The sequence below is a fragment of the Etheostoma spectabile genome, chromosome 5, assembly GCF_008692095.1.
Source record: "Etheostoma spectabile isolate EspeVRDwgs_2016 chromosome 5, UIUC_Espe_1.0, whole genome shotgun sequence".
Taxonomy (NCBI): Eukaryota; Metazoa; Chordata; class Actinopteri; order Perciformes; family Percidae; genus Etheostoma; species Etheostoma spectabile.
In genome coordinates, this window is record NC_045737.1 from 25,019,217 (window position 1) to 25,045,861 (window position 26,645).

The 26,645-nt window shown below is 38.3% G+C and overlaps 2 protein-coding genes and 1 long non-coding RNA gene across 6 annotated transcripts in view; 2 read left to right on the top strand and 1 right to left on the bottom strand.

Annotated features, from left to right (window-relative positions):
* pnpla7b (patatin-like phospholipase domain containing 7b) overlaps window positions 1-14,392 on the top strand; it is a 38,157-nt gene extending 23,765 nt beyond the window's left edge. For 2 of the 3 annotated variants that reach the window (XM_032516565.1, XM_032516567.1), the window contains exons 21-35: window positions 420-569; window positions 1,103-1,166; window positions 1,453-1,621; window positions 2,777-2,959; window positions 3,051-3,169; window positions 5,260-5,416; window positions 6,075-6,191; window positions 7,224-7,293; window positions 7,686-7,802; window positions 8,602-8,750; window positions 9,102-9,254; window positions 9,353-9,469; window positions 12,222-12,303; window positions 13,186-13,298; window positions 13,441-13,491. In XM_032516565.1, the coding sequence (XP_032372456.1) occupies window positions 420-569; window positions 1,103-1,166; window positions 1,453-1,621; window positions 2,777-2,959; window positions 3,051-3,169; window positions 5,260-5,416; window positions 6,075-6,191; window positions 7,224-7,293; window positions 7,686-7,802; window positions 8,602-8,750; window positions 9,102-9,254; window positions 9,353-9,469; window positions 12,222-12,303; window positions 13,186-13,298; window positions 13,441-13,491 (1,811 nt within the window). Of the gene's footprint in view, window positions 1-419; window positions 570-1,102; window positions 1,167-1,452; window positions 1,622-2,776; window positions 2,960-3,050; window positions 3,170-5,259; window positions 5,417-6,074; window positions 6,192-7,223; window positions 7,294-7,685; window positions 7,803-8,601; window positions 8,751-9,101; window positions 9,255-9,352; window positions 9,470-12,221; window positions 12,304-13,185; window positions 13,299-13,440 lie in introns of all 3 variants that reach the window. The other variant, XM_032516564.1, reaches the window with a different exon arrangement.
* LOC116690022 (uncharacterized) lies at window positions 14,326-14,534 on the bottom strand. Its single transcript, XR_004332144.1, has 2 exons — window positions 14,478-14,534; window positions 14,326-14,416 (listed from the first exon to the last, which is right to left on the bottom strand). It is a non-coding gene; the product is annotated as an uncharacterized LOC116690022 (long non-coding RNA).
* Window positions 14,535-19,691: 5,157 nt separating this feature from the next.
* On the top strand, window positions 19,692-26,412 carry zgc:64051 (leukocyte surface antigen CD53). 2 transcript variants are annotated; one of them, XM_032516732.1, is made up of 8 exons: window positions 19,692-19,893; window positions 20,933-21,012; window positions 21,992-22,180; window positions 23,138-23,212; window positions 23,314-23,406; window positions 23,544-23,648; window positions 24,238-24,321; window positions 25,878-26,412. In XM_032516732.1, the coding sequence occupies exons 2-8, from the start codon at window positions 20,950-20,952 to the stop codon at window positions 25,947-25,949; spliced, it is 681 nt and encodes a 226-aa protein (XP_032372623.1). In that variant the 5' UTR covers window positions 19,692-19,893; window positions 20,933-20,949; the 3' UTR covers window positions 25,950-26,412. The 2 variants fall into 2 exon arrangements, with proteins under 2 accessions (XP_032372623.1, XP_032372622.1); XM_032516731.1 differs by having other exon boundaries at window positions 19,693-19,888; window positions 20,928-21,012.
* Window positions 26,413-26,645: the final 233 nt, after the last annotated feature.

Genomic DNA, 26,645 nt, shown 5'->3' on the forward strand with positions numbered 1-26,645 from the left:
TCTGTCTGAGGAGATTTGCATAGACTCAATACTGTCTGCTTAAACTAATTAAATGTGATTTGATTAATTAAGGTCTAAACCCTCACACGGACCAAAGTAAAATATTTAATTTTAACACTTAGCTAGAGAAAGGCAGACAGAGGTAATTCTTTTCTTGTACAACAATCTTTTTGTCAGTGTGTCTCAGTATGGAACTGAATGTACAAATGTATGTACTCTAAGGAAAAATAGGAGCATGCCAGTTATCATGTTGAGATCAATTTGGCTTTTAATATCAAATGAGATGCAATCCTGATATATGCACGATAGGGCATAAAAGAGCTTATAAAAGCAGTAAAACTGTATTTTGTATTGCATACATTTAAAAAGTGTTATTTTCTGTCTAAAATATGTAATGAGAAAAGAACTCTGCCCTGCAGCTCGTAGTCTGGCTCTCCAGACCCCCACCAGCAAGTGGGATGCTGGGAATCCAGCCTCCAACCTGTCCACGGTGTCCATCCTGCCTGTGTCTGAGGACGTCCCCCTCACTGCCTTCACTCTGGAGCTGCAGCATGCACTCATTGGCATCGGTACACACACACAGACACAGACACACACACACACACAGACGCATGCATGCGCATTGCGCACGCACATGCACACAGACACATGCATGCGCACGCACATGCAAACACACACACACACACACACACACCTTACCAAATGAATACCACTGCACTATGCTGTGTTTCTGCGCTAAAAGTTAGAAACTATTTTTTTGTGTTGCCCTTTCCTGCAAATTGCATGTTTATTGGTTGTCTTTATAATATTATACTGCTGTTGCCGTACTAAACATTTAAAAATAACATTGATATTATAATGTGTGCTGTGGGTAGTACTGTTTGAAAGAACCCCTATCAAAATATATTAAAGAAAGAAAGTCTGGGCCCAGTCCAAGGCATTACCAAACTAGTGCACAGATAAGGATTAAATACAAAAGTACAGGGGTTAGGTTATCTACTTTAGTTTCTGCACCATGATACATTTATACTACACTTTCATTCACAACAATGTTATAGGTACTGTGTTTAAAACGTGTTTAATATGTGTTTGTTTTCTGAAGGCCCCACTCTACTCCTGAACAGTGACTCCATCAAACAGTGCCTAGGCTCTGCTGCTCTGGACAGGTACACATTTGTTCAAGTGATTTAATAGTTAATATATAAGTAATGCATTCAGTTTTTTTGAAGTCCTACTGCATAAGACTATGCTGGTTATTATGTTGGGTTCTTTCTGAAAACAAGACGTTGATTAAGACAGATGTCAATATTCACATTAACATCAGTTACCAAATTTGAAGAGTTTTATACTTGAGAAACAGACATGATTTCTTTAACAGGTGGTATTTAACTAACAGTGAACACGTTATATGTTGCAAGCTGGCTTATACTGTCCCTTATTTAATTTTTAAAGTGTCCATGAGTATCGTCTGTCCAGTTGGCTCGGGCAGCAGGAAGACATCCATCGCATTGTCCTCTACCAGTCTGACCCAACCCTGACGCCTTGGACCCAGCGCTGCATCCGCCAGGCTGACTGCATTATCATTGTGGGACTGGGGGAGCAGGAGCCCACTGTGGGGGAGGTCAGGATGTTTTTATGTTTAAAAAAAGGATCTTCCTCGTTAACAGAAAGGTCGACCTCCTTATAAATCCTTTCCACAATGTTGTCAGACACTTAGAATATTAATCTGAGCCTGTCAGTGGCAAAACGAACACTTTTGTGAAGGTAAATACAAGCTGGACAATTGCCCCATTAACTAAAATTGTTGCTTGTTTCACCGCTGCCAACCACAGCAATCTCGCTTAATACTGGACCAATGTCAAAGATTGTTTTTCCCATTAGTCACTTAGACACAAAAACATAGGAAAATAGGGTCCAGGTTGAAAAAAAATCCAAAGTTGCCCTTTACATACACTGGCACTGGTTCAATAGAAAGCACACGTGTTCAAAAAGGCAATGTATTTACACAAAAAAGAGATTTCATGAAAGTATAGAATAAAATAAATAAAATAATAAAGTATGGCCTGACCTAATCTATTTGTATAGTGTCCTGAGATAATGTCTATTATGATTTGGCACTATAAATAAAGTTGAATTGAATAAAATGAATAAGCCAATGTAGGGATTGAAAAAGACAGATTTATCAGAAATCCAGTTTATTTAAGTATTAGGCCTGCTTTTGGCTTATAGCAGTCTTAATTAATTCTAACAGATCAAATGAGTAGGTAGCTCTTTATAAGTTGTTAATAAGGCTAATCAGTGAGCTTTTAATGCTTATTACATTTTGGCTTAAGTAGGTTGCAGACATGGGGCACAATGTCTGAGTCACCCTTGTTATGCTGTGTTATTAAGATGAGGCAAAAATACTTCCTTTGAGTACTTTTTACTTTCTGATTCTGGGCAAAAATTACTGGTACATGTTCAGTTTTTAGAGGAATTCAGGAAAAAAAAAAATATGGGTGGGGGAGAGACACATTCTCCTACCTTAAAATTGCTATTGAATCACCACGGAGAAAGGCCTACAGTACAGCTAAACTACAGCTGTGTCTGTAATATTAGAATACAAATCTTCTTTTCACTTTGACTTCAGCCCAACATCTCAGTATTTATGAACCACCATTCTGCAATGCATCTCCATGATGAGCTAAACTAATTTGTCACATACAATTTACAGTACAGTATATGTGTAATATCGATATATTGCCCTACTATCTGCTTTCTCTTCCTCCACCTGTAGTTGGAGCGAATGCTGGAGGGCAGTGCAGTCCGTGCTCAGAAGCAGCTGGTGCTGCTGCACAGGGAGGACGGCCCGCCGCCAAAGGGGACGGCCGAGTGGCTGAACATGCGGAGCTGGATCTCCAGACACCATCACCTGTCCTGTCCCCGCAGAGTGTTCTCCCGGAGGAGTTTACCTAAGCTGGTACTAACCACCCCCAGCGTAGTCTTTTATGGGCAATTCTGGCCCAGTCGGAAAGTGCTTAATTTCTGTGTGTATGTTTTTGTTTTTTCAGAGAGAGTTGTACCAGCGTGTGTTTGAAAAGAGTGCAGATCGTCACTCCGACTTCTCTCGTCTGGCCAGGATCCTGACAGGAAACAGCATCGCCCTTGTGCTTGGTGGAGGGGGCGCCAGGTACAGCGGATTTATATTGAGTTCTTTTTAGTTTTTTTTTATTGGTTTACACATATACAAATAATACAGATTAATGTAGACATAATCAATAAAAGATGTGATGGTCAGATATAAAAAAAAAAACCCTAAGGGGCTTAATCTGGGCACTCTCCAATGCATAATCCAATTAAAATAGAAAGACAAACAAAAAATCTAAAAAGAAAAGAGAAAATAGAGCCAAAAACTAAAATAACATACAATATCAAATCAACAGAGTGCAAATCAAAAGTAAATTATATTAGAAGTTTGTTTACAAAGCCATACCATATACAAACGCATTCAATACAACAGCATTATAAAACTTTTGGTATTAGCTAATTTTTTTCTAATTAATTGAGGAGACTAACATTTTTTAATGTGACATCAGTAAACTCCACACAGAAAGCAGTTGTTTACCAACCTGGCCCGTGTAATTCTTCGTAGCGTCAAAGTAAGGAGAGCGTAAAGAGATCTAATGCTAGGGATTCTAGCTTTCTGTGGACATAGAAGGCACTATCTGCAGATTGTGTTTCACTTTTTTGTTTCTAATCATTACTTCTTTTAGAAAATACAAATTATTTGTGTCTTGATACCATTTTTCCTTTCCGATACTGATTCCGATACCTGAACTTGTGCATTGGCCGATACCAAATACCAATCCGATACCAGTGTGTAAAACAATGCATATATTTTATTATGTTTAAACAGCTATCCTTGTATGGATGTGATTTTTTGTTGAAAGGCTTTGCTCAAGTTAAACATTTGTGAAACATGAACAAATACAGAGAACAAATGCCATAAAACTTTTATTTATTATCCAGTTTGAAAGTCATCAGTACTGAAAAAGAACGTAAACAAACTTTGAAAAAGATTTTCTTCTGGGCTAAATTACGTGGTATCAGTCGCCGCATAAACTCCAGAACTCGTCAATACCGATATCAGCATTTAAAGTTATAGTGCGTTGTTTCTGTCTCCCCGATGAGGATATCTAAGTGAAGACAACAAAACTGCCCGGAAAAGTCACCGGACGCCAGAATCTTCTACATAGCCATACTGAGAAATACAGAGAGAGTTGTGTGGAGTGTTAATTAGCTTTGTAGCATTTCGCAACTACTTGAACGTAATGGATGTTTATTAATATCAAAAACTTATGCACTAAAGCTTTAAGGCTGTATTGAAGACTCTTCTGATACTGGTATGGGAACATCTCTATTGATGACCATTATCTAAGGCAAACTCTATGTAGAGAGATACAACTTGCAGGCCGAGCTGTCTGTGGACACCCCACTCGTGCGAGCCGCTCAACAAGTAGAGGTACAGTAGGCGGTGTGGCTCTGGCGCAAGGCCCTGTGGCTCCCGTCCTACAAACTATCAGTCTTGGCATCTCTGATTATTACCAAATAGCAAACCCTCTGCTAGTTCTCCCACAGGCCAATGCTTGACTCTTTTTGTTAATGTTCCCTTGAGACAAGACCAATTCTGTCAGATTTTCCTTTACCTGCTCTTTCTCCAAATTTTTCTACCTGACAAAAAATTATACTTTCTTGCGATGGTGAACACTGAACAAACCTTCCTTCCAAACCCTTCTGTTACATTCATGATACTCTGATAAACTATCAAGCTAATGTTCACTTGATAAAGGTTACATGCTACAAGATTCAGAATGATCAAACATTTAAAAATCAAACATGATTACACATGCTGTAAAGTCATTCAAACATGATTATACATATTTAAAGTAAAATGTATGACTTCCCTCTTAATCTAAAGGTAATCACAAACAAAGTCAAACTCTGGAAAAACATGCAATTATTATCTCACTACAGGCAACATTATCCAGATCCTTAAAAAATTATTATGCTGTCAGCGTTACAGTATAAAAAGAAAATATTTAGGTAAAACATTGGTAAAAACAAAAATACATATACATATGATATTGATTTTCCCCCCCACCCCTAGTAAATATGAAACAAATGGACTTGTTAGAATAAAACTTTTTGATAGTAGTTGAATAAAATGTGACATACAGTGTGTCGTGTGATGCTATTTGATGGAGGACTGTCTCTTTTCAGGGGTTGCTCTCAGGTGGGTATCCTGCGCGCCCTGAACGAGGCGGGGATCCCTGTTGACATGGTGGGCGGCACCTCCATCGGCTCCTTGATGGGAGCGCTGTACGCTGAGGAGAAGAGCAACAGTCACATGAGGGTCCGGGCTCGGGAGTGGGCCATGGTGTGTTGTCATTGTACTGAAGATAGGAAAATACTTACCTGTGTTGTAGTACTCGAGACCGGTCGTGGTCTCAAGACCACTATCTGAAACTCTCGGTCTCGTCTCTAAATCGATTGTGATTTGTCTCAATCACATTTTTACTCTGTCTAAATTATTAAGAGGACTTGTCCCTGCCGACCACAACGGCAGGGACATTGCTAAATTGCGTGTGAATTACTTTGATTGGATGTAAAGCTTCCTGCTTCAAATGCAACCAATAACTTGTCTAATTTCTAATTTGAAATTGGTTACTGTTTCCAGTTACTTCCATCAGACAGACAATACAAAGTTCCACTTGTCCACTTGGCCTCAGCAATAACTACTCTAAACAACATAAAATAGACACTGTAAAACTGCTGTTTTGTATGTTTCCTAATGTGTTTGTTTGTTTGTTTTAAATTAATGTTTTTAGTAAGCCGTCAAAGGTAACTTTCTGTCACTGCTTGGGACAGACAATTAAGCTATCTATTTATCTATATATATATCTATCTAGTATCTATCTACTAGTTTTCCTTATGTCATTTTTATTTCTAAGAAATCATTTTTGGTAAAAGCTAATTTAGTTTCCTGTTAATACACACTCCTTCACTTCCCTTCTTCACTTCCTTTTCTTTCTCAGGGAATGACCTCTTACTTTAAGAAGATCTTGGATCTGACCTACCCTGTTACCTCCATGTTTTCTGGAGCGTCCTTTAACTCCAGCATTAGCTCTGTCTTCAAGGGCAAACAAATAGAGGTAAGTTCTCCAAAAAGATAAAGAATAAAAGCTCTGCAGTGAGGCAGACAGGGTTTTTAGACTTTTAGAGAACATTGGTATTATTATATAATTCACTTAAAGCTATAGTATAGTAGCTATACATTCAATCCATTGCCAAAGACTATCAGCTCCATACAACTCTCTCTGTAGTGCTCGATTATTGGAGGCTTGCATCATTTGGACGCGCCAACAGTTTTGTCATTACTTGACATTACTACTCATGAGGAATTCTCCTCATGAGAAAGACATAAAATACGCACTATAGCTTTAACCCTCTGAGGACAAAAGAGGCGAGTCCAAGCAATATTTGACAAAACTCCTACTCAAAAAGCAATATTACAAAATTTCTTTTTAGACATTTATTTACTATTTTATTCATATATTACGCTACTTGTGTGAACCAAAGACGTTTGTAAACTTATTTCAAGCACCAAAACAGTTTCAGTTTACAGTTTTCACAAGAGATTTGAGAGATTTCAAAAAGAAAACATACATTTTTCAGCTTTAAGGCCAAATTATCTCTTTAAACATTGCTCTGGAACACATTTTGGGCCTCACCATACGGATAGGAAACACATGGGGATCTGGTTATATTCAAATATCCTTAAAATGTGAATTTAAAAAGCAATGTAAAATGCCCTTAGCCCTAAGAGCGTTAACAAGGGACGTGTGACCTGCTTTTTGTCGGATCTGCTGTGCGTGTTTATCATAGCGTATTTAATCCAACATTATGCAGCATCATTTGAATTTGGTTACCACAGCTGAAAGTGCATTAAATCTGTCCTCTTTTTATTTCACACCTGAAGTGAGCATTTTAAATAATAAATAAATATTTCATTTTTACCACATTTGGGTTAAAACAATAATAACTTGCATCAAATACAGATGGTACATTTGTTACAAAGCAAAAGTAAGCACTCGTTGTATCTTTTTAATGATAACGATCTATAATAATAGCATATTTAACTGCAAGTGTTATTTTGTCTGCTTTTACCACCTTTCCTTTGCTAGGACCTGTGGCTGCCGTACTTCAACATTACAACAGATATCACAGCTTCCTCCATGAGAGTTCACACTGACGGTCTGTGCAACTTTGGAATCTTGTATTTCTTCTTTTTTTATTTAAATTTGAAGATAGCAAAATACCAATTAATTTCCATTTTTAAATTGTATGTAAAAAAACTAAAAAAATATATTTTACAAAAGAAATCTTTTTTACTGAAAATGAATGAACCAAAAGGTTACCTGGAGGGTGGAGAAACATGTGGAGCAAAGCAAACCTTAATTCTGCTGATATGGTACATTGAATAACCTTAACATTTTAAAAGGCACTGCTATAAAAAGGTTGCTATCCCCTGATGTGAAGCAAGTTCTAATACTGCTTGAAGTAAGCTACAGTATGTCTTTTGACTTCTCTGTCATACCTTATTATTTTCTCATCCTGGTAACAGTACACTGGTCTCTCCTCTTTAGGTTCGCTGTGGCGGTATGTCCGGGCCAGTATGTCACTGTCTGGTTACCTGCCACCTCTCTGTGATCCCAAAGATGGACACTTACTCATGGATGGAGGCTACATCAACAACCTGCCTGGTGAGAGACACTAAGAGAGTGTAGGTGGACTTTACTGCTTATGCTTTACATGAGTGGGAGTGTATTGCTTAGTCTCGCATAGCCAGACCCAGGAAGGCCTGGCTAGTCCACACAGCATTCTGGGACGAAAGTAAAACGTGCTCTAGTTAATCGTCATTTCTTCAAACCAATCACAATCGTCTTGGCCGGAGCTCAGCGCCGGATGGAGCAACGGTGCCGCTGCAAAAAAGTCTCAACTTGTTTTGGTGTTTTTGTTTGCGTCAAAGGTTGTTTTAGTCATGCAACAGAAAACGTCAGATTAGACAGATAGTCTAGCTAGCTGTCTGGATTTAGCCTGCAGAGATCTGAGGAGCAGTTAACAATAGTCCTCAGAAATCCCCCAGAGTTTAGAACGGCAACACAAAGAAAGAGGAAGGGGATGGACATCCGGCTTAAAATGAGGGACATCTGGTGGAATTTCCAGCGGTATTCCTCCTAACATTAAATATTCATAACTAAATAAGCATTACTCAAATTTAAAGTTTAAAACAAAAACGTCCTTTGTTAATTTTTTTATTACAGTAAAAACTAAGCTAATGTGCATTAGGACTGTGCGGGTCTTGGGAGATCAATTTGATTGACTGATAACATGAGCAAACAAAAAACACCAAAACATAAGTCTTTCATGTAAAATTAACTTTGGCACATATTATTGTGATCATGTCAGACCTCATTGTTCACGATAAGAAGCTGACTGAGAAAGTAGGTTGCCAGGGCCTTTAAGACCTAGAATACGCGTTTCTCTCATTTTGGTGTCCAGCCGATGTGGCTCGCTCTATGGGGGCCAAGGTTGTGATTGCAATAGATGTTGGAAGTCAGGACGAAACCAACCTAACCAACTACGGGGACTCGCTGAACGGCTGGTGGCTGCTGTGGAAACGGTTCAACCCTCTGGCTGAGAAAGTCAAGGTACATTTTCATGTCAAATGTCCAGTGGTGAAAGAAGTATTCTGCTTTTTTACTTAAGTAAAAGTACTAATACCACACTGTAAAACTCTGTTCCTTACCTCAGCATTTGTACTTAAGTACAGTATCTGAGTAAATGTACTTAGTTACATTCCACCACTGCAAATGTCCTCTGTAGTTATGATTGTGGCCATGGCATGTACTAAAAATAATGTAGAAATGTTAAGTGGAAAAAAAGTTATCTACTGAACTTATTTTAGAACAGTAGAGAGTCTACATGAGAATCATAAACTCTAGAAAATATCAGCACCAGCCTTCACTGCATTGTTAGACTCAACTAATGTTGCCTACCAGGTCCTGAACATGGCCGAGATCCAAACCCGGCTTGCCTACGTCTGCTGTGTGCGGCAGCTGGAACTGGTCAAAGACAGTGATTACTGCGAGTACATCCGGCCGCCCATCAACCACTACGGCACACTAGAGTTCGGCAAGTTTGACGAGATCGCTGTGAGTAACCCCCACCCCCTGCTCCTCAGTGCTAATATGCGTGTCTCTTCTATCTGATGGCTCTCGCCCGCTCTAACCCTCCTTGACTGTGGCTGCAGGAGGTGGGATACCAGCACGGAAAGACATTGTTCGATGTGTGGCAGCGCAGCGGCGTGGTGGACAGCATGCTCAAGGACAGACATCAGGAGGAGTTCCACAAGACCAAAACTGGCCATGTGAGTGCAAACAGCAGACATAAATAACTGTGTTGACACAGTTCAGTATACATGTAAATGTCGGAATTCCCTGGTTAGATGGCTGGGTCAGACTGAAACTCTATGACCTGCTTAAACATTACATTACCTAAACAATCTTTGTTGTTTATTTGTGTAAGGGACTCATGGCACACTCCTGCATCACCCTGTCTGAGTTCAATTCCCAATTATGACACATTGCTCTACATATTACTACTTACTAAAGGAATCAATAGTTGTTTTATTTTAAGGCTATTAGACTTGAGACTATTTATTTTGGGGGGAATTTCCGCCTTTAATCACCAGGACAGCATGAAAGGGGAGAGAGGGGGGAAGACGTGCAGGAAACAAGCCGCAGGTCTGAATATCAAATCCTGGGCCGTTGTGTCGAGGAATTAAAAAAAAACTATAGATTTAAAAAAACAATGTTAATGGTTACTGAAAAGGAAGCTACTGTAATGCCTCCACTGTTTCTACTGAACTCGCTTCAATAAAAACATATTAGATATTTATTGGTCATTTTATTGGTTAACATACTGTATAGACAAATAATACAGATTAATATACACATAATCAATAAAAGATGGGATGGAGAGATGCAAATAATCCTCAGAGGGGCTTAATCTGGGTGCTCTCCAATGCATAATCCAATTAAAAAAGATGAACTAAAATACTGAAAAAAGAGAAAAAAGCCCAAACTAAAATAACACACAATATCGAATCAGCGGAGTATGACTACAAAAAAGGAAACCAAGTTTAAACCAAACCGAAGTTGAGATGTTGGACAGATAGGAGGCCTGAGTTTGTAGTTATCTCAAGTGGCATGATTATGAAGTTTGTAACAGTAAGAATAGGGTTCAGCATAGAATGAATGAGAGTTGTATAAAAAATAAAGCAATCTGTAGTTGATTGACTTGATAAACAGTGAGGATGCCTGATCTTAAAAACAAGACTTGACTTATTGATTTCAAAATGGTCCTCCAGAGTATATGATCAGAACTGTGTCCATAGCAGTGGTCTGCTTTTCAGAATTTATAGAGCGTAGAATGCCATAATTGACCGATCGGATAGATAGATAGATAGATAGATAGATAGAAAGATATTTATTGATCCCAATAAAATGGGAAATTATAGTGTTGCACCAAGCAGTCACACAGCACAGAATATAAATGAAATACTAGGATACAATATACATACATGCAAACATGAAATGATAATAAGAATAAAATACAAAAACACTTATTGGGAACACAAAAATGTGCAACTGCTTAAGTAGTATGATAAATATGTAAATAAACCTATTGTTCAGGTTGCACTTAGTGCAGTATTGTGGTGTCTCAGAGTCTTATCTAGCACCCAGTGAAAAAGTGTTAAAAAGTTGTATTGCCTGTGGTACGAATGATTTCCTGTTGCGGTTTGTGCGACATCGAAGCTGCCGGAGCCTCTTAGAGAAGCTGCTCCTCTGGTGGACCAGTGTGGGGTGGAGAGGGTGGTCAGGGTTATCCATGATAGATAACAGTTTGTTCAGTGACCTCCTCTCCACCACAGCTTCAAATGTGTCCTGTTTGCAGCCGATCACGGAGCCAGCCTTCCCGATCCGTGTGTTCAGTCTGTTTGTGTTGCTGGCTCCGATGCTGCTGCCCCGGCAGACGGCGGAGGAGAACAGAGCGCTGGCCACAACATCTCCAACATTTTGCTGCACACGTTGAAGGATCTCAGCTTCCTCAGGAAATAGAGTCTGCTCATCCCCTTCTTGTAAACAGTAGTGCTGTTGACCTTCCAGTTCAGCCTGTAGTTGATGTTGACACCGAAGTTCATCAGAATGTGACATCAGAATCAAGTATTCAAGGCCATGTAATGACACAAAGTATTGTGTAGTCAAACACACCTCCTCTCAAGCTTTATTGGTGCATTGCTACATTCTAAGATGCTTTACTGCCACCAACTATTGATATGCATTACCATCTCTGGAGATGGCAGAGACGTGCATCACGTCACCTGGGCTTGCATGCAGTGGTGGAATGTAACTAAGTACATTTGCTCCAGTACTGTACTTAAATGTTGAGGAACGTGTACTTTACTTGAGTCTTTTCTTTTCATGCCACTGTCTACTTCTACTCAACTACATTTCAGAAAGAAATATCGTACTTTTTACTCCACTACATTAATCTGACAGCTTTAGTTACTTGTTACTTTAAACATTAAGGCAGAATGCTCGTCAGTAAGCATGATCTGTCTGCAAACAGTAGAGGCAATGAGTCTTATTTGACAGTGATTATGCTTAAGTAAATGAAACCCTAATGAACAAAACTAAAAAACGTAATAATAACATTTAAATACCACCGTTAAAATCACTGTGAGAGTCCAACACAGCCTCTCTGAGATCAGTGCTCATATTCACGTTTATGTTCTGCTTGTTCAACAGTTGTTTGGTAAATTGCTTTTAAACACATTCAGAGAGGATTTAAATTGCATTTTTCTCTCTCAATTCTTATCATTTTGGTCCTCGTGATTTTCCTTTGGGGCTGGCTAAAACCTCTTTGGGGGGCCAAAAAATTGCTCTAAACAGACAGCGTCACACCAAAATTATGCAAGCCATGGAATTATCAAGTAGGTGAAGGCTTTGTCAGCACACAGGACTACACAGAAAAAAACGTGTTCCACATGTATCATCACAAAGAGCGAGGAAAAAAAATGAAGTCTTCTGTGGAATGACGCAGTTTGTATGTTTCAGGTGGTCACTTGTCCGAATGCCTCCTTCACAGACCTGGCGGAGATAGTGTCGAGAATTGAACCTGTCAAGAATGCTATCGATGGTAAGTTATCAGTCAAAAACTGAAATCACAAACCAGAGAATCAAAAAATGTTTTAGATACATCAATCTTAATATCAAAGCCTGCTTTTGATTCTCAGTATGCAGGTGTAGCTCTGAGTAATATTTATCCCTGGTAAAATGACAGGAGCCGTGAACATCTGTGTAGCTATTTTGAACTTGTGATGTTTTGATCTGTATGTTACCAGGTATTTATACACTTTAAGAGCTCATATTAGGCCTTTTCTCTTTCTTTTATTGTGTTATATAACGTTTTGTGCACGTTATAGGTTTACAAAGTGAAAAAGCCCAAAGTCCACCCCAAAGGGACTTACCATCTCCAACAGAAAACACTGTTCACAAACTGCTCCAAACAGCTCTATTCCAGCTTCTAATCCAGCCATTACTTCCGCGACATACGTGTGTCACTTTGTAACACGTTATAATTCTCGCATAGCTGCTAGCGTAGAACACCCTCATGCTCTGCAACTGACAAGCTAGCAGTACTTACTGCGCATGTGCGACTCCCAACAAAGAGGGAACAAAAGTGAGATGCCTCACTCTGTAGCTAAAACAGAGAGCTCAACACATAGGGTGAAAAGAGGAGCTGCAGCAATGTGCAGTACAACAAAAATTGGTTTCTGAAAATTGAACCACATAAACCTTTTCTGGTACGACCTCCAAATACAATTATGAACCCGAAAATGAGCATCATATGAGCATTTTAAAACAAATTTATCCTAAAATTCTATCTGAAGTTTCAAGTTTTAGTAGTACTATCTTTGCAAAATGCTCCCTATTTTATACAGTTGTATGATTAAAATGGGACATATTTCAAATATTAATTTACAATGCTCATGTGGACTCGTCTTTTGTCTGCCTTCAGAGGAACTGTCAGAAGAATACCAGACAGACTATGATGAGGAGGCGGTGGAGAGCGCTCTCTCTGACTTTGAGGCGTTCGCCCACGGCAGCGAACACACTGATACCGCTGAAACAGTATGTATGAAACCAACATCCTTTACACTTTATAAACCAGTGCAACCATTGCTGCTTACCTTTTTTCATTACCTCATATGCAATTATCATACAGTAAATTGAAGACAGTGATTACTTTTCACTTTTTTTGTCTCTTTTACAGGATGAGGAAATTCCAATCCAAATTCGACACCGCCCAAAGAATGCCTCATAGAGTCTTAGGCCGTGACGTGACATCCATCAAAGCCGGGACTGCCTGTCAGGGCTGCTGACCATGGTCCACAACAAACACATTTCAATGCAGTGTTTTTGGAAACCTTTGAGAAAGTCACTGAGTTTGCACTACAAACAATGTAGCTCATGCTCTTGAGCCAGGCAGCATGCTCTGTGTCTTTGAGGAAGACACACAAAACTGTTGGTGGATACAGTGACCTCAGCAGAAAGAGTTAGTTATAATTGAGTGAAAAGCCCCATTGTGCTTTGTAAATTTCAGTGGTTTAAACAGTTCAGTAATAACCCGTGTTCCTGTCATTTCCTAAAATGTCATGCATCTAGGAGATGTGTATTCCAAACAAGGAACTATATAATCTGTTCTCTTGTGGAAGTCAGAGAACATCAAAGGATTTTACAAATTGGTTATTTTACGGGAACACAGTAGAGTTGTTGTTTTTTTCACTTGTTTGACACATTTGTTCACTTCTATGGCAGTTACTTGCTTTCATAGTTAGTAGATGAAATGTATGGCACAAGCTTCAAAATGCACTGCAATCGTTCAACAATATTTCATAAAATGCAGTGCCACGTTTTTGGACAGTTCTATACATAGCTGCGTCTTACAGTAATAAGCTCAGATTAATTAAGCACTATAGTGCATTTCATAATGTAAATAAGTTAAAACATTGAAAATACATTTCATGTGCCTAGAATGCACTTCAATAGTATTACCCTGATGTCTGCCTAATGATGAAGAATGTCTCCTCTTTCAGATCAGGGATATCTAAACACTGTGGGTGTGACACATATAATGTGAACAATGACTATAATAAGCTTTTTTGTAATACCTGCAAAATAACTCGCCCTCAGATTTATCTTATGAAGGTAATTCTAATATGGAGCCTGACTATTTACTGTATGAGTCTCTGTTTTCATCGTCGTGCAAACACTGGTGGAAGGAGTAGTAGTACATTTTTGGAACTTAACCTGTGTGCCTGTCCCACTGAGATTCCAACACCACGCATAGCACTGCAGGACAGGCAAAATGAAATGGAGACGCTGAAAGTAGATGTCAGAGTGACGGAGCTCAGTTACTCTTCCTTTGGCAATTCCGTATGCCATTCTTGTCTGTATGGCAGCTGTTTCAGCGATCACTACACATTTCCTAATTTCACCTCACCCAGCCAGTTTACACTATGGAGGAGGATAGGGGCCACAAGTCAGAATTCTTACTCTTTTTTTTTTTTTGTATGATAAACTCAGAACTCAAATACATTTTTCACATGTGGCCCTAATCCTCTTCTGTATTACTCCTATATGTGCCTATTTGAACCAAAAAAACAGGTGTGCCTTTGCCGGACCCTCGCTGAGTTTGCACACGTGACCAGCACCATCCAACTGTTCCGTTAGAATAGATTATATAAGTGAACCAGCTTTCATTACCTCTTTATATATACATATATATGGTATATAGGTATGGTTTTTGAACTTTGATCAAAGTGAATTAGTTAGTTTATACCATTTTTTCTTTATAATACCTAGGGAAAGGACAGAGCAATGTGACTCGCTTGCTGAACCTATCAGTTCTTCATGCATCTATATAAACTGTAGCAGATAACTGTGTGAGGAACGGACAACCTAACAACCTAAAGACATGACTTACTGTTGTGTGGTTAGTAACACACACACACCCTTGTACCTGGACTTTCCTTTCTTGTGTTTTAACTATATGATAGAATACAAATTATAGAATTTAGACCCAGAATACCTACAGTGGTACTCTAAGAATACTATACCTGCCAATTAATGCAACATTACACTTTTATACCTGCCATTTGTCTTTTTTAATAACAGTGGTTACAGAGGTCCTGTGGTTTTGAATTAGTGTTTCAATGTTTTAAGTTTTTATGACTAGAAGGCAGAAAATTGAATGTGTATAGTGGCTTTCATAATCTAATTACCATGTTTGCTTGTGTTAATAGGGAGTCCTACTGTATGTCAATTTTTTTTTAGATGTGTTAGACGTTGCCTTTCAAAAACTGGATTCCACGTTTTCAGTTTGTTACTTTTGATTTGTTATTGTTACTACTGTAGTAGTTTATTAATGTAGAATAATTAAGAATATTTAATTATGTATGTTTAGTGAACAAGCTGCTGGGTGCAACATATGCACTATTTGATAGAAATTAAAAACCCAAATTATGGAAAAACTGAACAGAGAAGTCCAGAATATGAATTCTTTTTTGGAATCTGAAATGATGAAACTGGTAAAATAAAGTACTTTCTGTGTGTCAGTTCATGTGTCTAAGGGGTGAACATCTATTCATTTTAGTTCAGAGGAATGTTTTAAAGTTATGTGAAGCAATGCTTTTTAAACTTCTACAGAGACATATTAAAGCCAATTATTGTCTCAACTGCTAGAAGTCCAACACTGTTTGTGTTATGTGCAAGACATAGCACAGATATCATTTCTATGAATTGCAGTGCCTGTCTGATCAATTGGTCGGCCCACCACTTTCCAGACTGAAATATCCCAACAACTTTGAGAGGAATTGCCACTCAACTTTTGAATATATATTGATGTTTTCCAGAGGATGAATCTTACCGACTTTGAAAGTCTCATGTCTCTCCCTCAAGTGAGGTTGACAGTTGTATGTTTTACAAGTTTTTCTTGGATTTCAAGGAAATTTGGTACACATGCACATGCATGGTAAACTGTAATCGCTTTGGTGATCCCTTCACTTTCACAGCGCCATCTTCACGTCAAAGGTTTTGCAATGTGTCCCATTCTCTTGGTTTATGACACTAAATACCAGCATTTAGTGCTAAATAGCGGCTGTTGGTATGCTAATACATTAACCAAACATGGGGAACATGGTTAAGATTACAAAAGTTGTGCATGTTAACTTCTATAATTGCATAGGAAACAAAAGAAAATTTGCACCTGTTTGTTATTGCTCTAGGCCAGGGATGTTCAATGTTTTTTTAAACCAAGGACCCCTTAACTGAAAGAGAGATGGAGCAGTGACCCCCCCTACCACATATACTGTATAAAATTAAGTTGCATATTAAACTGGGCTTACAATTACATGTGGGACCACCTAATGCCTTTTTATATACCTTTTTTAGGGCATTGAATACTTAGCTATTAAAACAATGATTGTTGGCATGATTTTATAAATCATGTTTTTTATGTTAAACATACATGTAGTACAGTGAATCCTATATGCCAGTCAGCCTATCATCAATTCGGTTTTCACAAATAGGCAGATTTTTATTTGAAGTGCATCGAATGCCCTTTTAGTCAATATTTAATAAATACAGGAACACATGCATATGCCTATGAAATGAACCCTGAAATAAATAAGTGAGGCAATACATATGAACATATATATTATTCATTTGAAAATAAACAATAAATAGAGAGGGACTGAATTAAAAATCCCCTAAAAAAATAAAAGTAACCTATTTATTTTTTTATTGAACTATATTGAGTCATATAATTATATTATATGTACAATGTATATAATTATACTATATTTATTGCCTCATTTATTGACTTCAGGGTATTTTTCATAGCCATATTTACTCATGTATTTTTTGATTTATTTAAAGCTATAGTGCGTAGTTTCTGTCTCCCCCATGAGGAATGTCAGCACGTCCACATGATATGAGCCTTTAGTGATTGCGCACCACCCCCACCCCTCCTCCACACAGTTGCAAATTGCCAAAGAGGACACAGAGGACTCTTCTTTACTCAAGTTTCTGCGCGGGACAGTTGCCTGATGCCGCAATCTTCTGAACATAGCTGTACTGAGAAATACAGAGAGAGTTGTGTTGAGCTGTCTTAATTAACTTTGTAGCAAATCATACAACGAAAGCATCTGTCACATGCCGAAGTTCTCTGATGATACTGCCATTGTTGGGAGGGTATCAGAAGGCCACCTGTGAGTTTGTTGACCGGTGTGAATCAAACCACTTTCACATCAACGCAGAGGATGCCTGGTACTACAATGGCAAACATCCAGGGATTGAGAGGGTGGAGACGTACAAATAACCAGGTGTTCACCTTAACAACAAACTGGACGGGGCCAAAAACACAGACCTCCTGTAAATAGGCCGAAGCTGCCTCCACCTGCTGAGGACGCTGAGGTCCTTTGGTGCGTGCAGGACTCTGTTAAAAACATATCATGACTCTGTGGTAGAGTCTGCAGTCTGTTACGCAGTAGCCTGCTGCGAAGCTGGGAGCACAGAGAGGGACAGAAACAGGCTTCTCAGACTGGTGAAGAGGGCTAGCTCTGTTCTAGTCTGCCCTATAGACACCATAGAGGAGGTGGGGGAGAGGAGGATGTTAACCAGGCTGGCATCAATCATGGACAACACCTTCACCCCCAACATGAGCCTGTGAGTTTCCTGAGCAGCTCCTTCAGCAGCAGACTGCTGCACCCTCAGTGCAAGAAGGAGCACTACTGTGGGTCCTTCATTCCAGCAGCAGTCAGACTCTTTAATACAAGATCACAATGTATCACTGCTACCTGTTTCTGCAATTTGAGCTGTCACTGGACAATATTCGTTTTTATATTTATTTATTTATTACTCTGTGTCACCTCCAAGTGTGCAATATGTCATTTCTATTCATCAGCACCTTATATGTATGTCTGTGTCTGTACACTGTCTGTTTATAGAAGGATGTTTATTGTGTAAATATGTTTGCATTATTACTATTATCATATAACTCTTATCCTATAAATAAATACACACATATACATCCACAAACACACATGGCTATACATACACACATACACACACACACACACACACATACATACATACAGTACATACATAGTACATGCATGCATACATGCATACATACATACATACATACATACACACATAAATATAGCACCACATGGCAAGACAACAAATATAAATTCATTTTAAACACCCACCAAACTCTGACACCTAACTAGATCATGATGCACACACTTTTTAGAGTTGTTCTTGTTTTGATCTTCTTAAAGTTGCGTTCTCTCAGATTATACCCACCCTGCCTTTCAATAAACATTTTATGAAATAGAAGTAAAAGAAGTAAATTATTTCTTGCTTTGAACATGATTTGTGCTGTCTTAAATTTAACCAGATCAAGGAACTTCAGAATATGTGACTATAAGAATAATGAATCACCTGTTCCAGGTATCCATTGATAGTGAGGATTCTGATCGCTCTCTTTTGGTACGTGCATAAAGACTGTAAGTTGGTTTTGTGTGTTTCTCCAGATGTATTAATGTCTACTCAAAAATGTTTGTCGGCCTACTAGTCATCTTAAGGTTTATTTTTAAAGACTGGGTAATCCTAGGGACTGTACACAAGTTAGAAAAGGATGGAGGGGCGGTCAGACAAGAAGGAAAGTTATTTCTTATTTCTTTTTCTTTTGCTGAAGGGCACTAGACTGTAATGATGGGCTGTAATTGCTGCCAACAACAATAATTATTCCATTTCTTCCTGCAGGAGCCCCTAAACCATTCCTGCCACCTGAATGGACGGATATCACTTCATCAACTCCAAATAATTCCCATTTGAAAGCTCAAAGGCCAATTAAACCAGGGAATGTTGCTGTAAAATGCTATACTTTCTTATTGCTAATAAGGTTTTGTGCTGAGGGATAATTGAGAGATGTCCTGAAAATTAAACCATAAAAAGCCATAATACCACAACACAGAGTAATTTCAATATTTTCCTCTGAATGCATCTTCATAGTCTGCCATCATGTTTTAAGCTAAATGTTTCTTCTGTGATAAAGCTTGTATATCATAGTTTTGGTACGTTACTTTTTGATATTAATGTTGGTTTTATTGCTGTATCTGTTTTTATTGTGCTATATGTGCTGGTTTTACTGTAAAGTGTATTTGAGTACCATGTAGAGCGCTTTATAAATAAAGTGTATTATTAGTATTATTAATGGTATTATTATGAGTTTAGTAACCTATTGTGAAAACATTTTGCTTTAAAATTATCTGAGATTTTTTTCTCTGACACGTTCATTGTCAGCTCATATGTTGTGCAATTATTCAGCATGTTTTCAACATTACAGCTCTCGACCACCACAGTTTGACTGTTTAAGAAAGGGCTTTCATTTCTGAATATACATCTCGTCTAAATATAGGAAGCGTGTGACAGACCGTAGCTGCTGTTATTTTGGTTTGTTCTCTGCCGCCCTCTGTGTCATACATTTTCCATGCTGCTCATGTTGAGAAAGAGGAAGTGAGAGGAAAACGCTGTGACGCCCCACTCGGTGCTGCACGCCCCACAGCACCATAAGAAGGGGAAGTGTGAGCAAACAGTTAATTTCACATTTAACACTGAAAAACAAAGACGAGTAGCATATTCTCCCAGAGCAGGTAAGGCCTCATCTTTATTTCTCTACTTTGTTTTTCCCTTCTATTTCACACCCTTCACCTTCCTCTTTTTCTGTTAAAACCAGTGTTGATGTCATGTCTCAAGAGAAAACAACATGTCAAAAAAGGAGACCCAATAAAGAAATTGAGAAACAAAAAGAATTACTCTAAAGGAATCCAAAATGGTCGGTCAGCCAGGTCAAAGCATTATACAAAAAGTTAAGGAAAGTTAAACACCGTAAAATAAATAAAATGTCTAATTTTTGGTTCTGACATCTGTCTTTATTAGTTTTTGTAACAGCAAAGATCAGTCATAAAATGAATAACTATGTGATGCATGTTTTATTAAATGTGTAATCTTTAAACATTGTATTTAACTCATATAATACTAATGTGATAATTATCAAGAATTCATTTAATATTTTGAGGAACTTGTGGTATTTCCGCTGTAGACCAAAACCCTGTGATGTCATCAGCAACACCAGCTATAATGTATTCATGTTATTTTTAATAAACGTCAAACCACCCTGCATGTAGACTGAGAGGAACACAGGAAGTGAGATGTGTCAGGACCTCTTCCCCGTAACATTACCGCGCCCACCCGCGCGCACACACGCACACACACACACACACGCACACACACACGCACACACACACACACACACACACACACATAGTCACTGTTTGTTATTTTGTATTGGTTGTTATATTTTATTCTATCTTCTTTTCTTTGCCATTTCTTTGAATATATACGTGTGTGTGTGTGTGTTGTGTGTGTGTGTGTGTGTGTGTGTGTGTGTGTGTGTGTGTGTGTGTGTTTGTGTGTTCTTTTCTAGCTTCTAATATTGGTTTTTTGCCTTTATTATTATATCGTTATTATTATTTACCTACTGTATGCTATTATATTTTACTGTCATATTTCTCTTACATTTTCCACGTACTGTTTTTCTAGACTAACTGCTTTTGAGTGTAGATTCACTTTGGCTTCCCCTGTCCATATTATATGAAATGTAATAGTTTTGGGGTTTCTTTCCTGTTGCAGGTCGGATCAGAAGTGTCCCAAGATGGCTCAAGGCTGCCTCAAGTGTTTGAAGTACACCATGTGTTTTGCCAACTTACTCATTTTTGTATGTATGTCTCAATCATCCAGCATCCCATTCAGAGGCAGTTATGGTACATGTTGTCATTATCTGTTTTTTATCAACCAAAGGCCACCTCTACAGTTGTCAGGGGGTAAGGAGAACAATTGTAGCACAGCTGTTAACGTAGACATTATGATTTGATAAATATCCATTCAGCTGTAACATCTAAACACCACATGCTAGTGTTAAGAATGTGTGAAAACTAGTGTGCAAGCAAGAAAGACAATAATAAATGAATAGTCTGGATGAATTATATAAACATCAAGACTTGACGTCTTCCACCTACAATTCCAACGTGACTGAACTTACTGGAGGTAGAGGAAGTATTCTGGTAAAGTGAGTTGAATTGGAGCAATGCATTGCATTTATAAGGTCATAGGTTGTGTACATACTGTAATATGACGTTGGTTGTATGTAATTTAAAGCTGTCCAAAGCTACAATGGAGTAACCATAATGGAAAACCATATTTTCCCCTCTAAAATGTAGTGACATAGAAGTACTTGAGTGAGTGTGGTGCATTACTCCGCTGTAGTAGTTGCTCCAGTAGTGCCGCTCAGTGAAGAAACTGCTGTATGAATGTTTCTGTGATGATGAAATCAGGTAATTAACCTCTGCAAGAGAAATGGTCTCTTTAAGACCCAGTCTGCTGTGATTGGTCAGTGTTTCCGGGTCTTCCGGATCTGCAATGTCCATTACAGCCAGGGAATGACTGTAACAGCACTGTAGCAACATTTCTACTTATATAAACATACATAGGTGTGACATCACAATGTACGTAAGTCCTGGTGGCTCATTTAAAGGCCGTTTCACAATATGGGCTGTGTGCTTTTCTCTGTAGATTTAGTGTTACTTTCACAGTATTTATAATGCACCTCTGCCTTTACCTTCATTTTACAATAGGGGTCCTTTAAGGTGTAGGAGTGCGTAGGATGAGCCTGATGGCAGTATGTGTTTCTCTGTCAGATATGTGGTGTGGCGGTGCTGGGCTTCGGTGTGTACATGATGGTGAACTTTAAATTGGCCGCACTCACCCCGACCTTGGCCAGCTTCAACTTTGCCAACATGCTGCTAGTGTGCGGCATTGTCATCACCTGTGTGTCCTTCCTGGGCTTCTTGGGTGCTCTGAAGGAGAACCGCTGTCTCCTTCTGACGGTATGACACACACTAAAACACACACTGCTAGTTCCTTGCATTAAAACCGTCTTCTAAGCCTTGCATTAAAACCACAAAGTGAATTTATAGTTAATTTGAAACACACTTCAACATGTATTATATGTTATGTTATGTGGAAATGTCTCCACAACTATTGCATGTACTGTATTTCTGACCCTCATCGTTAGAAATTAGGTTCAGACATTCATGTTCCCCAGATTATGAACCCTAATAACCTTTGTGATTGTTTAACCTTTCATCTACTGTCACCAGCAGGTCAAATTAATTATTTTACAAAATTACTTCAACACTATAATGCCATCCCTACCAGCCTAAGCTGTACTTTGTTTTTAGTGCTAATCAGCACAATACCATGCTAAACTAAGAGGGTGAAAATGTTAATACCTGATAATACCCGATAAACACTAGCATGTTAACATTATCATGTGACTTTGTTAACATGCTTGTGTTAGCATAATTAGCTCAAGGAACTGTTGATCTGCAAGCTGCGATGGATGTTTACTGTTTGGGTAATAATTTGGCTGTTTCACCTTTGTTTTTTCTTCTTAGTAAATCTGACTACCCTTGGACCTACATTAATTCAAGCAGTCTTGTTTCTCTATTCTTGTAAATATGATGTGGTACTGATGGCGCCATTGATGTAGAACTCAATAGTTTTTATAATAACCATTTCATGAACAGAATTGCAAAATTGAGAATTTAAAAACGCTTAGGGCCTAACAAAAGTCAGTGCCAAACACCTGCTGGAGATTTGAAAATATGATTACGTCTAAGTTTCCAACCAAGCCCTACTCTTTAAAACACATTTAAAAAAAACAATTGTCAGTGGTTTAGGCCTGGTGGGGGGCTTGCAATACACTGGGGGAAACACTGATATTTTACTGTGTTTCAAAGTGTAAAAATACAATAAGACTGTGTGAAATGTTCTGTTGACAGTTCTTCCTGCTGCTGTTCATCCTGATGCTGGTGGAGCTGACTGTGGCCTGTCTGCTACTCATGTATGAGGGAGAGGTAGGGTCCCATTTATCTGTAGGCTACTCACACCATGTTGTGCTAATAAAGGAAACGCGTATACTCTATGTATAATCTGTACATCTCACCTCAACATTTAGATTGGTAGATTGGTGAAAGAGGATCTCACCAAGGGTTTGGAAAAGGCAAGAGGGTCAAACTCAACGAGTGAGTGGGATTTGGTTCAGGAGACAGTAAGTGTGACAGAGCTGAGACATGCTCACAGCTCCCATAACGGGGCGATACAGATGACTGAATACTTACATACTGAGAGCTACATCACCTCAATCTGCTGTTAAAAGACTTTGTATCTCTGAATGAACTGTTTCAGCTTGATTGCTGTGGAGTCGAAAATGTGACAGACTGGCTACCCAACATTCCTCGCTCTTGCTACACAAGTGGTTGGGGCAGCTCAAAACCTGAATACAGAAAACAGGTAGACAGTGTGAACAGCTTGCATTAGGGCTTGTTCATTCTCCCAAAATGCACCACACAGCGCCACAGGAAGTCATTCCTGCCTGTGGCCATCATTATAACTCCTCCCTCTAAGTGTCTGACACACAAACACTTAGTTAGTTAGTTTTAAACTGGACACTATTATCTGTTTTGTGCAATAACACCTGCTTAAATTACAATATTCTGCTGCTACTATTTATTCATTATTACTGTTCACCATAACAATTCTTTAATTATGTAAATACTGTATCATAACAATTCCTTTAACTATGTAAATATGTACATATCCACACTCCTTATATTTCTTTTATTTTTATATTTTTACTCTGATATTTATATACTTCTCAATATACCACTATCTTTATCTATATTCCCTTTGCCCTTTGTACAATGTGTGCAACTGTAACACAGAATTTGCCTTTGGCGATCATTAACATATTACTGAATTCGGATTCGGATTTTGACATACTGTAGAGGGCGGAGGTTTTTGAAATGCCCGACAGACGCCTCATTATTGCCAGTGACTGTTGGTTTCCAGTTCGTTTCAACTTTGTGCTCTTTGTTTGCAGGGTTGTTTGTTAATGTTGAAGAACTTGTTTGAGGAGAACTTCCTAACCACTGGGATATCTGTCATTGTCCTCTGCATCATCGAGGTAAACTGATGGTGGTTATATTTGCCATATTGAAATATTTTATACCAAACTGGAAAGCTGTCTTTGTTTACTTCTCCAGACAATATCTAAGCACATTAATTGTAATTGTAAATTCATTGCAAAGTGAACCTGAGTGGCCTGCTGCAAGTTGCAATTTGGGTTCTGTTAAGTTCCAAGTTATATCTCTGAAATCGAGAGCATCACATGTTACGAACTGTAATCAGTTTATAAAGAAGGTTGTAGAATATGGAAGCCCAGTGCAGCCATGGTTGCTCATACAGTAGCCTACCTGTTTTTGGTCCACTTACTTGTAAATACAACTACAACTCAACTTTCTTATCTTGAAATAGCAATTCAGATATGTTTTTCTTAACCTCTTTTAGCTGTTTTTGGTTGTCTAGCACCCAATTCCGGTCTCTTCAGCGTTGTTTCCAATAGCAGGCAACTGTTTTTAGCTATGATAGCTATGATGAACCCCCTGGTAGTGTACCTACCTGCCCAGCACCAAACTGCAGACAAAATCAACAACTTACTGGTGAACTTAGTGGAGCGTTTAGCAGCTAAAGATCTAGACATTTTGGCCGCCCCCCTCTCTCTCCCCCTTCACGTCTTCATCTGTCCTATATAAATAAAGGCCTAAAATGCCCCCTCCCCAAAAATTATCTTTAAAGACGCAGACATTTTTCCTAAGGAGTTAAAGGAGACTCACCCAGAGCTAAAAGGAGTGAATACTCGACTAGGCTAGACTTGTTTGCTTTTAAAACTTAATACAGTGACAATATCACATCATGAAAATCACGTGATGATATATATATATAAAAATATACACATATGTATGTATATATATATATAGATGTATTTCGTGTGCTTGCATAACTGCAGTGTGAAACCAAAAAATACCGGATCAAATGCAAAAACGTGAACCTCGGTCCGGACCTTAGTTCAGACTCTCTTGTGTGAAAGCCCCTTAACAGGATCAATAATTTCCTCTTAAGTGAGCAGTAAATTGAGATTTTGGATACAGAATTTTTGCACCAACACTGACACGTGTGGTGTCACCAAACTGTTGTTTTTGCATTATATAAAATAACACTCATCGCACTGTGGGATTGTGTGACGTTATGGACACGTTATGATTTTTCAGCGGGCTATGTAGTGCAAATCTTGACGCTCAGAATTTAGCACTAAAAAATAATAGTAACTATATTGCCCTTTGTGTTTTAATGTTTTCCACCCCTTTTCAGATGTTTATAGTATGTTTATATATATATATATATAAATATATATATATATATATATAGAGAGAGAGAGTATAATCTGCTCAATTAAAACAAATTCCAACTAAAAAATCATGTCAAACTATTTTGTGACATCAAAATATCAACAGACCCTGAGAAATACTTACATGTGGACTGTACAGTTGTCACAAATATTGGTTTTGAGGTTTTTAAAATTAAGAGCTATGAAGATATAAAAAATGCTCTGTGGCAAAAACACCATGCAACAACATTATCTGTTGTGTTTTCAGGTTACATTTTTTGCTCTTTTGTTGACAGGTCTTGGGAATGTGTTTCGCCATGACGCTCTTCTGCCACATCAGTAGATCTGGACTGGGCTACAAGTTGTAGACAATACGAAGTCAAAATATCTACGTATTTTACATTTGATTTATTGTACAGGTCTTTTTTTTCTTTTCTTTTTTAAATCACGTGTTAAGAAGGCAAGAATGGAATGAAAAGGATGTTTCTGAAAAAAATGTTAAGATCAGTAAATAATTATTTTGTGAAGACTAAATCACAAACACTTAATTCTCTAGAGAATTACACAAAAATGTCTCAGAAATTTCAGATGTGGCTTTCTACAAACAAGCTACAGAATGTAAAATGCTATTTCAGTCTGAGCTGTGTGGCATAAAAGCCACTTGTTGTCAGGTTTCGCTCAACTTATATATATTCTACATCTTTTGAAGGAAATAAATGTGAAAAATGTGTTCATGTACAATTTTACATATCTACAGTATCTTTGTTTCCCCACAAACTTGGTAACTTTTGGGAAGTCCTATGATACACCACTAAAGTATTGTTTACAGTATTAAGAACTATACCCTCCCTTTAGACTAACATGTTGTCAGATGATCCGCATTTCCTGTTGCTAGCTTGCAGAGCACTGATCTGTGGTGAAGTCAAACATGTAACCACTTCCTCTTTAGACCCCGTTCAACCATCAGTTGGTTCCTCTAGAAACCGACAGCTGACACTTGTGTTTCTCTAAATCTTATAATTTAAGACTTCTAATTTTAAAGGAACTTAAAAGTGTTGCAACAA